The sequence below is a fragment of the Lissotriton helveticus genome, chromosome 2_1 (genome assembly GCF_964261635.1).
Source record: "Lissotriton helveticus chromosome 2_1, aLisHel1.1, whole genome shotgun sequence".
NCBI lineage: Eukaryota > Metazoa > Chordata > Amphibia > Caudata > Salamandridae > Lissotriton > Lissotriton helveticus.
This window is the reverse complement of record NC_136059.1, coordinates 108,283,277-108,295,988: the sequence shown is the minus strand read 5'-3', so window position 1 is coordinate 108,295,988 and position 12,712 is coordinate 108,283,277. Positions and strand designations below refer to the sequence as shown.

Genomic DNA, 12,712 nt, shown 5'->3' with positions numbered 1-12,712 from the left:
GTGGAGGCAGAGTAACCTGTACATTTGAGGATGGGGTAGAAGCATTAAAAGGATTACTACTCAACCGTTCCACCTTTTCCCGCAAAGCAGCGGTCTCTGCTTTGGAGGAGGCCAACTCCTGCTGTACCAAAACCAAAGCATGTAACACGTCCTCCATAGACGCCATTGTTTCTACACACTGACCAGGCAGAGTGAAATTCTTGGGCTCGTGATTCTGTCAGATTTACACTCCGCAGGATCGATCCGCATGCAGCAACAATGCTCCACCTCCGGACCTTCTGAACACCCTGAAGTATAAACACAGGGTGTTCAGACGATACGGTGAGGGAAAAACCCCAAAAGGGGAAAAAACCCAAAAGAATAAAGGGAAGAAGGAAGGGGTCAGCAGGGAAAAAGAAGCTGTAAGACAAATATAAAAAGGTTAATACATTCCTTAACCCTACACTCATAACATTCTCACTAGGCAAACAACCAGTTGATTCACCTGAAGAATAACATGTGCATACACCATGCTGCTGTGTCTTCAGTCTTCCTTCTATCCTGCACAAGATAAGCAAACGTATAAAGATTGTTGCAATAAACACCATATGCCTAAACCATTAGTTCTCACTAATAACATACCCCATAGCCAATGATATGAAGCTCTGACGGATTAGTTCCATCCAAAACAAAAGAGAGTACAAAGGAAAATGCTGCACGTCTTGTGCCTACAAAGGAAAAGGGTTCCAGCTGAAGAATAAACAAATGTCCTCCTTCGCTATGATATCGCCAAAATGTTTCCAAACACTAGGAACACCTCAGGGTAAACCAAACACGGCATGGCTTAGTTCCCTCACTACAGCCATCTGCTTTGATATTTATATTCTGACTTCAGACTGTGCATAATAACGTCATTCATTCATGACGGTAGTGCGGAGGTCCTCATCCCCCCCTGCACTCCGCCACTTGCTAATTCACAAAGAAATCCTTTTTTCCTCACCGCTGTGTAACCGTGTCCCAGAGCAAGTGCAATAACTCGGTGAACAATACAGGAAATGAATTACTCGCAGCCGCGAGTCAAAACACAGCTCTTAACTTGCTTCGAGCCAAAGCGTGAAGGAAAGGAAAACCAAACGTGCTAGCCAGCGCGTTTCCAAATACCGTACACAGTCTCTTCCTCTGTAACAGCAGGAAATCGCCAAGGTCACATCAGGTAACCCAGGAACACAGAGGAGCAGCCGCTCCCGCCGCCAAACAGAATCACGAGCATCGACCGCCCGTCTCCGCCCAGTAATATTCTGCAACCCACCGGGAATTCTGGGAAATGTAGTTTTGCCCTAGATTGCTGGGAACTGTAGTTTGGCAGGCGCGGGCTGTACTACAACCTGACAGTATGCCCTCCTCCCAAGCGCCTCCTAGGCCCGGGCTTTGCAGGATACCTAGCATGGAAGGAACGAACCGCCCTAGGAGCATTGACGTGTTGCACAGGCTCCCACGAGTCCTCCTCGGCCCGTACCCCTTCCATGACACCAGATACCAGAGCACCCCCCTGCGTAATTCGGAGTCAAGAATAGATCGCACCTCGTACTCCAGATTCCCATCACATGCTATAGCAGGAGGCGCCGTTTTGTGCGAAGTAAGGGCTCTCTTTAACAACTGCACATGAAACACAGGATGGATTCTCAACGCGGCAGGCAGCTTTAATTTGTACGCTACAGGGTTGATTTGCCTCACTATGGGGTAGGGCCCAATGAAACGCGGATGGAAGATACTCCTCAACTTGAACCGTATGTACTTGGTTGAGAGCCACACCTTGTCCCCTACCTTGAACTGAGGACCTGGAGCTCGGTGCCTATCCTCCCATCGTTTGTACACCTCCTTTGCCTTCAGCAGATGTCTTTGCACCCCTTTATGCACCTTCCTCAAAGTCTGAACTCGTTCCCTCACAGAGGGCTGATTAGCCAAATCAGCAGGGATATTGATCGGAAAAGTGTTAGCGTCGTAACCGAAGTTGGCCTTAAACGGTGAAATGCCTATCGAACTGTGCCATGTATTGTTGTACGCCAAGTCCGCCATCCACAACAATTCCACCCAAGATTCGTGTGCCTCCTTGGTGTAGCAGCGCAAATACTTCTTTAAGGTCTGGTTCAGACGCTCTGTTTGTCCATCTGTTTTAGGATGGAAGCTGGTAGAGAGCGCTGACTCGATACCCAATGCCTTGCACCACATACGCCAAAAACGAGCGATGAATTGCGGCCCCCTGTCAGACACAATGACTCTTGGTATGCCATGCAATCGTATGACCTGCGAGGCTAATAGCTGTGCTGTTTGACTAGCAGGGGGAAGGTTCACGCAAGGTATGAAATGTCCCATCTTCGTTAAATTGTCCACTACCACCAATACCGCGGTGTTACCCTGGTCAGAAGGTAGTCCTGTGATGAAGTCTAGACTTATGTTCTGCCATGGCCGATCAGGTGTGGGCATAGGCATCAACAGGCCTTTCTTTTTGGTGGTTTCCCCTTTTGCTTTGGCACATGTATCGCATCTCACTACCCATAGGTTAGCATCTCTGACCAAGGATTCCCACCAGAAATGTCTTCTAAGCAGACTCGCAGTCTTAGTAACCCCTGCATGCCCAGCCGCTGGAGCGTCATGACACCAACTAAAGGCTTTCTTCCGAATCTCTTCAGTAGGGAGAAACAAACACTCCCCCTGGAAAGGCAAACCCTGTCTCACCATCCGGCCTGGCTTGGCAGCAGCCCAACGGACCCAAGACCCCAAAGACCTGGAGCCCTTGACGTCGTCCAGAAACCTTTCGGCCCTAATCGCACACACCACCTTAGCTGCAGGGATGATGGATCGCTCCTCCTCATAATGTTTTACGGGAATCTCCTGCCTGGACAGAGCATCTGCCTTCCTGTTCTCCGTGCCAGGACGAAAGGTAACCACAAAGTTGTACTCTGAAAAAAAAAAACATCCATCGCATTTGCCTCTGCGTCAGGTGTCTCGCAAAGGACATGTATTGGAGATTCCGGTGATCGGTATATACCGTCACCGCCTGACAGGCCCCCCACAGGTAAGGCCTCCACTCCTGAAAAGCCCTTTTTATTGCCAAAAGTTCCTTCTCTGCTATGGAATAGTTGACCTCAGCCGAACTCAACTTCTTTGAAAGGTAAGCAACAGGATGGAGCTGACCCGTGTGAGAATCCCGCTGAGACAAGACTGCTCCTATGGCTTCATCTGCGCCTTGAGACCCTCCGGGTGAGTAGTGCGCTATACAAATGCTCTGATTGATTGATTGATTGATCCGAGGCATCCGCCTCGACTATGAATGGATGGTCCAACACAGGATCTGCCAAAACAGGGGCTGTGGTGAAAGCTCTTTTCAGAGCTGTAAATGCCTCCTCAGCCTCCCCTGTCCATACAAATGACTTTCCTTTTCTTAACAACCGAGTAATGAGGACCGCAGTCTGAGAAAAATGCAAAATGAACCGACGGTAATAATTGGCGAACCCCAAGAAGCTCTGCACCTCCCTCACATTCTTTGGGGCTGGCCAATCCCGTACCGCCTGTACCTTCCTTTCAGACATCTGCAATCCGCCTGGACTGAGGTTCACACCCAGGAATTCCACCTCCTGTACCCCAAACTCACATTTACTCAGTTTCACATATAAACGATGTTCCCATAGCTTGTCCAAAACCTTGCATACATGATCAGTATGACGTGAGACGTCCTGTGAATATATCAAGATGTCATCTATATACATCACAACAAACTTGTCCACATAGTCTTTCAGGACGTTGTTTATAAAAAACTGAAACGCTGCAGGAGCATTACAAAGCCCAAAAGGCATCACCAGATATTCGTACAGTCCATATCGCGTCTTGAACGCCGTTTTCCACTCGTCCCCCTCTCTCACCCTGACCAAGTGATACGCCCCACGGAGGTCCAAACGAGTATAGATCTTGGCCTCCCTCACCTGGTCAAGCAAGACTGAGATGAGGGAAAGAGGGTAACGGTTACGGATGGTATTCTTGTTCAAGACGCGATAGTCCACACACGCTCTCAAATCCCCGTTGGCCTTTGCTATAAAAAACAGAGGAGAAGCTGCTGGAGAGCGGGAGGGCCGGATGAACCCCAAACGAGAATAATGCTCTATATACTCTTTCAGATGAGTGGTCTCAGGCACAGATAAGGTGTATACTCTACATGATGGTATCGTGGCTCCCTCCACCAAATCAATGCGGCAGTCATATTCCCTGTGAGGGGGTAGGGTTTCTGCCTTTGCCTCGCTGAACACGTCTCTATAAGCCAAGTATTCAACAGGTAGTAGAACATCCCTTTCCACAGCAGTTGCTGCCAAAAAGGGGGTGGCTAACACCGTGACATTAGCAGAGACACAAGGCACTAAATGATCCTTACAATTCTCAGGTACAAAACGGAACGTTTTTGTCTGCCAATCTACCACCGGGTTGTGCTTACGTTACCAAGGCATACCCAAAATGATTTCGTACTGAGGTGCAGCGATGATGTTTAGGGACAAGACCTCAGAATGCACATACCCGTGTAACACAAAAGACAAACCCAACTCGCTGGTTCTTTCGGTAATCTGGCCTGATGTTAAAGGTTGCCCATCAACCGCTAAAACGTCTTCAGGATTCTCCCTAGGAACACGAGGTCGAGCTAAATGTCTCACCAGGCCTTCATCCACAAAATTACCAGTTGCTCCGGAGTCTAACATCACCATTACTTGATATCTTTCTAGTTCGCATTCCAGCGTCATAACCACCACCAAATGCGGCTCTGTTTCGTCGGTTCCCAGAGAGGACAAAGATGTGAGTTTCCACGCCTGCCTCCCTTCACCACTAGACGTGTAGTCCTCCTTCTGCTCCGACTCCTGACCTGTCTTAGATACAGCTACCTTCTTAAACCTACTGCTGTTCCCAGAAGTCTTGGGTTTAGAAGGACATTCTATCACGTAATGCCCCTTCTTCCCGCAGTACATACATAAGCCCTGTACTCTTCTTGCTTCCCTCTCTTCTCTCGACAAAGGTGCTCGGAGCGCTCCTATCTCCATGGGTTCTGGACGGATTTCAGCTCCCCCAGTAGTCTTACGGGGATTTCTTTCACCACTGTACACCCCTTTTTCCCATCTTCTCCTATTGCTCCCTCTGTCCGATAAACGGCTATCCAGCCTCAACACCAAATTCACCATATCAACATAAGACGTAGGCTGAGGATCAACCTGGGCCACTACATCTTTTAAGTTGTCATGTAACCCCTGATAAAAAAGGGACATCCTTTTCTCCTCCGGCCATTCTGCTTCGGCCACTAGTCTATTGAAAGCAGTCAGATAAGTAATCAGTTCTCCCCTACCTTGTCTCAATGTTAACAACTCTCTGTCAGCACTGAATGTCGTAGCTCTACGGTCAAAAACCCTCTCGAATTCAGCCTTAAATGCTGTCCAATCTGACAGGATACCATCGTCTCGTTTCACTAAAGGAACCGCCCAATCCGCCGCATCTCCCACCAAATACGATATAAAAAAAGCCACCCTCGAATGGTTTGTGGGAAACGATGAAGGCTTACAGGAAAAATGCAGGAGAACTTGAATCATAAACACATGTACCTTGCGGGGGTCGCCTGAGAATCTTTCAGGAGTAGCCAGCGGAATGGGTGGGGGCACAGTAACCTGTACGTTTGAGGATGGGGCAGAAGCATTAAAAGGATTACTACTCAACCGTTCCACCTTTTCCCGCAAAGCAGCGGTCTCTGCTTTGGAGGAGGCCAACTCCTGCTGTACCAAAACCAAAGCACGTAACACGTCCTCCATAGACGCCATTGTTTCTACACACGGACCAGGCAGAGTGAAATTCTTGGGCTCGTGATTCTGTCAGATTTACACTCCGCAGGATCTGCATGCAGCAACAATGCTCCACCTCCGGACCTTCCGAACACCCTGAAGTATAAACACAGGGTGTTCAGACGATACGGTGAGGGAAAAACCCCAAAAGGGGAAAAAACCCAAAAGAATAAAGGGAAGAAGGAAGGGGTCAGCAGGGAAAAAGAAGCTGTAAGACAAATATACAAAGGTTAATACATTCCTTAACCCTACACTCATAACATTCTCACTAGGCAAACAACCAGTTGATTCACCTGAAGAATAACATGTGCATACACCATGCTGCTGTGTCTTCAGTCTTCCTTCTATCCTGCACAAGATAAGCAAACGTATAAAGATTGTTGCAATAAACACCATCTGCCTAAACCATTAGTTCTCACTAATAACATACCCCATAGCCAATGATATGAAGCTCTGACTGATTAGTTCCATCCAAACAAAAGAGAGTACAAAGGAAAATGCTGCACGTCTTGTGCCTACAAAGGAAAAGGGTTCCAGCTGAAGAATAAACAAATGTCCTCCTTCGCTATGATATCGCCAAAATGTTTCCAAACATTAGGAACACCTCAGGGTAAACCAAACACGGCATGGCGTAGTTCCCTCACTACAGCCATCCGCTTTGATATTTATATTCCAACTTCAGACTGTGCATAATAACGTCATTCATTCATGACGGTAGTGCGGAGGTCCTCATCCCCCCCTGCACTCCGCCACTTGCTAATTCACAAAGAAATCCTTTTTCCCTCACCGCTGTGTAACCGTGTCCCAGAGCGAGTGCAATAACTCGGTGAACAATGCAGGAAATAAATTACTAGCAGCCGCAAGTCAAAACACAGCTCTTAACTTGCTTCGAGCCAAAGCGTGAAGGAAAGGAAAACCAAACACGCTAGCCAGCGCGTTTCGAAATACCGTACACAGTCTCTTTCTCTGTAACAACAGGAAATCGCCAAGGTCACATCAGGTAACCCAGGAACACAGAAGAGCAGCCGCTCCCGCCGCCAAACAGAATCACGAGCATCGACCGCCCGTCTCCGCCCAGTAATATTCTGCAACCCACCGGGAATTCTGGGAAATGTAGTTTTTGCCCTAGATTGCTGGGAACTGTAGTTTGGCAGGCGCGGGCTGTACTACAACCTGACACGTTAGACCCATGCCCTCACCACATCTTCAACAAAGCCTGCACAGCCATTGCACCTCATCTCCGGAAAATAATCAAAATCTCCTTTGAGACAGCAACCTTCCCGGGAAGCTGGAAGCACGCCGAGATCAACGCGTTACTCAAGAAACCCAAGGCGGACCCCAAGGACCTCAAAAACGTCTGACCCATCTCCCTGCTCCCGTCCCTGCGAAGGTCACCGAGAAAATAGTCATCAAACAACAGACCCGCTACCTCGAGGAGAACAACATTCTGGACCCGTCCCAGTGCGGGTTCCGCAGCAATCACAGCACCGAAACCGCCCTCATTGCCTCCACCAATGACATCAGGACCCTGCTTGACAATGGAGAAACAGCGACCCTCATCCTCCTGGACCTGTCAGTTGCCTTCGACACGGTCTGCCACCGCACACTACGAACACGCCTCACGATGCAGGGATCCAAGAGAAGGCACTGGACTGGACCACCTCCTTCCTATCCGGCAGGACACAGAGCATTCCCCTCTCACCCTTCCGCTCCAATGCCACCGAGATTCCTCTGCGGCGTACCCCAGGGCTCTTCCCTCAGCCCGACGTTGTTCATCATCTAAATGGCACATCTCGCACACGTCGCCCGACAGCACGACCTCAACATCATCTCCGACGACACCCAGCTGATCCTCTCCCTCACCAAAGACCCTCACAAAGAGCAACCTCCACAAAGGAATGAAGGCCGTCGCTAAATGGATGAAGAACAGCCGGCTGAAGCTGAACTCAGACAAAATGGAAGTCCTCATCCTTAGTCCACCCCTTTGGCCTGGGACTACTCCTGGTGGCCGACCACACCGGGAACAGCCCCGACACCCACCGACCACGCATGCAACCTAGGGGTCATCCTCAACTCCACCCTCTCCATGACCAAGCAGGTCAAATACCGTCTCCTCATCCTATTTCAACACTCTCTGAATGCTCCGCAGGATCTTCAAATGGATCCCCATTGAAACTACAAGAACAGTCAAACAGGCAGTTTGGATTACGGAAACGCCCTCTACGCAGGAACATCGGCCAAACTCCTGAGACGACTGCAACGCATCCAGAACGCCTTGGCACGTCTGATCCTCAACATCCCCCGTGGCAGCCATATCACACCCCACCTGAGAAACCTACATTGGCTCCCCATCAACGAGAGGATAACCTTCGAGCTCCTCATCCACGCACACAAAGCTCTCCACAACACCGGCCCAGCATCCCTCAACAGACAACTCAGCCTCCACACCCCCACTCGCCATCTCCGTTCCGCCGGCACCGCCCTTGCCACAGTCCCCCGCATCCGAAGAACGACCACCGGGGGCAGATCCTTCTCCCCCCTCACCGCTAAGACCTGGAACACCCTCCCCACCAACCTACGGCAGACCCAAGACCTCCTGGCCTTCAGAAGACTCCTCAAGACCTGGCTCTTCAATCAGTAACAGCACCCCTCCTCCCCCCCCACAGCGCCTTGAGACCCTCACGGGTATGTAGTGCGCTTTATAAGTGTCCTGATTGATTGATTGAAAGGATAAAAAGTGTTATTCACACTTCTGTCATTGGGCTATACGTGGGCTACTTTGGTGTGATATTTGTGCTACATTTGGGCTCCTTTTTCTCTGGTGGCCATCTTGGGAGACTTCAGATGAATTCAGTAAACTGTATTCAATCTGATTTATAAGCATTGATCATAAAAGTTTACATAAAAACAGTAAATCCTCTTTTTTTAATACAATACAGTGAGAATTAATTAAAACCAGGAGGTAAAAACGGGTGTTACAAAGCCCAGTTCAGAGCAACTTCAGGTTAACAGAATAGTAAAGATCAGTGTTTCACAAAATCAATCTCAAGTACTTCGTGAAAAATACGCAATAAGGGGTCCAAGTAAGATGCAACGCTTCAATACCTGACCAGTTTGCACTATATAAAACTGCAAGACAAACAACAAATAAAAAGTGTTTTGCACACTTCTGCCATTGGGCTATATGTGGGCTACATCTGGGTGATATCTGTGCTACATTTGTGCTCTTTTTTCTCTGGTGGCCATCTTGGGAAACTTATTTGTTATTAAGTTTCCTAATTTCCTAATTCTATTTCAGGACCTGAGGCAAGGATTATGCATTTCTTTCTTCACTCTTTATCAACAGCAAATTTAAAGAAACATAAAAAAACACATTAAAACTACAACTCCCATGAACACCGGAAGTAACCATGGTCACCAACAGTCCAATCAAGTCACATTCCGACAGTCCATATATTACAATCAGCAGCGTAGTCCTTCTTCTTTCATCACTGCTGCCTCATCAGTTAAGTCCCTTCATGACTTCTTCCTCACTTTAGGGGGTTAGACTTGGCCTATTCTGACATGTGTTGCCTTAGTTTTTGTCTGGAGTGCTTGTTTGCACTTTGTGCTGTGTGCGCTTTTCTTTGAAGGAATTGAGATATTTCGATCGAGAAGTAGGCTTTGTCCCGAGTGCGTCAGTTTCTTTATACCGCACGGGTGCGCTAGGTGGCGCTGTTTCGCACTCCTAACATGCTTTTATGATCACCGAAGGTGCTCTTCACGCTCCAGTGGTTCGTGTGCTCTTGAGGAGAGTGAGCGTTGACTGCTCATGCCCCTTCTACCCCAAACCTCGCCTGACACCACACTGCGGTATGTTTTCAGGGCATAGCCCGCTATTGATTTCTGAGATCACTACTGTTCCGTCAGAGCTTTAGTATTTTACCGCTCTGGGTGACATAGGTGCTTTGGCTGTTTCTATTGCTGTCTTTACAGAATCTGACTTAGGAGCACCGGCGAGGGGGCTGCCCTTGGTAACTACCAGGGTATTTTTTTCCTATATTCAGTGCTCATGCCCTCCGATGACATGTAGTCCCAGAAGGACCATGATTATGGGCCCTCACATTCTTTGGAGCAAGGTAAGGCTCTCCCAGCTCCTTCCTGCAGGTGTGGACAATCAGCTTTCTCAGGTCATTGCGCAGGCTTTTGGCCCCCCTGCAGGACATCGTTGACATGTTATCTGCCCATGTCTTGAAGGGCACTGGGATACTGGGAGACAGGAGTGCTGGGCTTCGTGGGGTGACTCTGTCTCACCCGCGTAAGGCTCCTAAGCGCGACACGGGCACCTTGAGGGCTTCAGCCGGTTGACTGAAATTTTACTTCAAGGATGCACCCTACCGGGAGAAGGAGTTGCCGCAGATTGCCAGCGATGGGGCCGCCACAGATTTTGACCCCGAACAAGGGAGAGGACGAGTTTGAGGATGATCAGGGCTCCTCAGAGGAGATGCAGGATTTGTGCCGGTTTTGGTGTCCACAATGCTCCTACTCCGAGGCTGGGGACGTAGAGGGTGCCCCTTCTGACATGTTTGACCCTATGGGTTTTTTCAGGCCGCGCTCAAGAGAATGGGTCCCGGACAAGAAAGTGGCCGACTATATGGGTAATAAGATCAGACAACCACTTTCTCAGGAGGTGGGGGCCCGCCTCGGATCAGAATGCCCCTTTGGTGGATATAGTGGTAAGTACCACTCTGTTATCTCCTTGTCGATTAGGAGGGAGAATAATCATGTTTTCTTGGGTTTTGGAAACGGTAAGGGGGTTTCACTTAAGAGTTTTACGGAACCCCGGTACAATCAGTCAGACCTCATCCTCTGATTTTTCTGCTCAGGACGACTCCCTTATAGATCAGGATGACCAGGACCTTCTGGACAAATGGGCAGTTTCCCTCTCAGAGCTGCATCCCAGGGGGTTTGTAAGCAATCTGTTCTTGGTGGAGAAAAAGGAAAAGGGCTTCCCGCCAGTCATCATTCTCAGGTCTTTCAACAAAGTACTAGTTTATCGCCACTTCAAGATGGAGAGGATTCCCCTCCTGCGAGACCTTTTACAGCAGGACAACTGTTTGGCGTGTCTACACCTCAAAGATGCTTACCTTTCAGACCCCATCTTTCCTCTTCACTGCATATTTCTCCAATTCGAGTGGAGGGGGCAGATTTTTCAAATTTCGGACCCTGACGTTCGGCCTTTCATCAGCACCCTGGTGCTTGACCAAGCTCCTCAAGCCAGTAGTGGAACACCTATGCACCATGGGTATCAGATTGATTATCTACTTAGATGACATCTTGCTGATGGATCAGTCTTGAGAACTCCTGATTTTTCACCTGAATACCACCATATCTCTGCTCCAGAGTTTGGGGTTCTCAATCAACCAGGAGAAGTCGGACTTGGTCCTGCGGCAGAGCATGATTTTCCTGGGCTCCCGAATCAACACGAAAGCGGCGACCTTCAATCTTCCAGATCAGAAAATCCCCAAGATCAACAAGGATCTATGGAAGGTGCTCAGACTGGACAGCATATATCTACGGCAGTTGGCTAGGATTGTTGGTTTGTTGTCATCTTCGATACAAGCCATCTTTCCAGGTCGGCTGCACTGCATAGGTTAAAAGCATCCCATCTCCGGAGAGGTCTCACTTGCTCAAAGCTTGTGGCTCTGATGTAAGAAGCCAGGACGGAGCTTCAGTGGTGGATCAACCACGTGGAGGCCTGGAACGGTCGGGCGATCTTTGGGTCTCAGCCGGACCTCATGATCAAATCGGATGCCAGCTGCCAGGGCTGGGGTGCCAGGTGTGGGCGAATCACTATGGGAGGCAGATGGACAGAGGAGGAGCTGTCTCTCCATATCAACTGCCTGGATCTGCTGGCAGGTTCCTTTGCAATTCGGTCCCTGACGAGGGACAGAGTTTCATGCTGTGTGCTCCTTCGGATAGACAACACAATGGCGGTACAGTACATCAGCCGGCTCGGGGATACACGTTCCAGAGTCCTGGCAGAGCTGGCCAAGGACTTCTGGCACTATTGCCTCCACCGACAGATCTGACAGCGGAGTATCTATCGGGGATGCAGAACTCGTGGTGGACTGGAACTCCAGACACTTCAAGGATGCCAGCGACTGGAGACTCGATCAGGCGGTTTTCCAAGTGCTAACAGCACTTTGGGGTTCGTGTCAGGTGGACTTGTTTGCATCCAGATGGAATGCCCAGTTGCGCTGTTACTTCGGCTGGAGACCGGATCCGGGGGCGGAAGTAGTAGACGTCTTCCTTCAGGATTAGTCGACAATTCTGGCTTATGCCTTTCCTCCCTTCCTCTTCATACAGAGGGTGGCGGCGCAGGACTGGCGCCAAAAAGCTTTGATCATCTTGATCACACCAATATGGCGGTCTCAAGTGTGGTTCCCCTCTCTCCTAGAGCTAGCTTGATCTTCCATCGTAGGATCAGATCCTGGTGGACCCTCTAGGCCAACCTCACCCTTTGGTTCTCCAGGGCCATCTTCATCTATTAGCGTTGAGGATTTCGGGCGATGCTGGCAGTACGTCAGACTTTCGCAGAAGGCTGAATTCCTTATCCAGCAAGCCCGGGCCCCAGGGACCATTAAGAGGTATAGATCGGCCTGGAGGAGATGGGTGCGTTTGTGTGTGGAGAGACCCTGAATCCCGTGGGTGTCAGCGTTACACATATAGTGAACATCCTGGCAAACCTCTTTCCATAAGGATTAGCCTATTGTACCAGCAATTCCTAAGATCGGCAATTTTGGCGATTCATTCGCCGGTGGATAACATTCCTGTGGGGAGCACCGCTCGGTGTGTAAGTTACTCAAGGGCACTAGGATTTCTCATCC

The 12,712-nt window shown here is 49.4% G+C and overlaps 1 protein-coding gene across 1 annotated transcript in view; it reads right to left on the bottom strand.

Annotated features, from left to right (window-relative positions):
- The window catches only part of LOC144819231 (putative N-acetyltransferase camello), a 120,297-nt gene that overhangs the window by 26,967 nt on the left and 80,618 nt on the right, over positions 1-12,712 (bottom strand). Inside the window, exon 2 of the mRNA XM_078677199.1 lies at positions 6,137-6,192. Within this exon, the coding sequence (XP_078533325.1) occupies positions 6,137-6,156 (20 nt within the window). The 5' untranslated portion in view covers positions 6,157-6,192. The remainder of the gene's footprint in view (positions 1-6,136; positions 6,193-12,712) is intronic.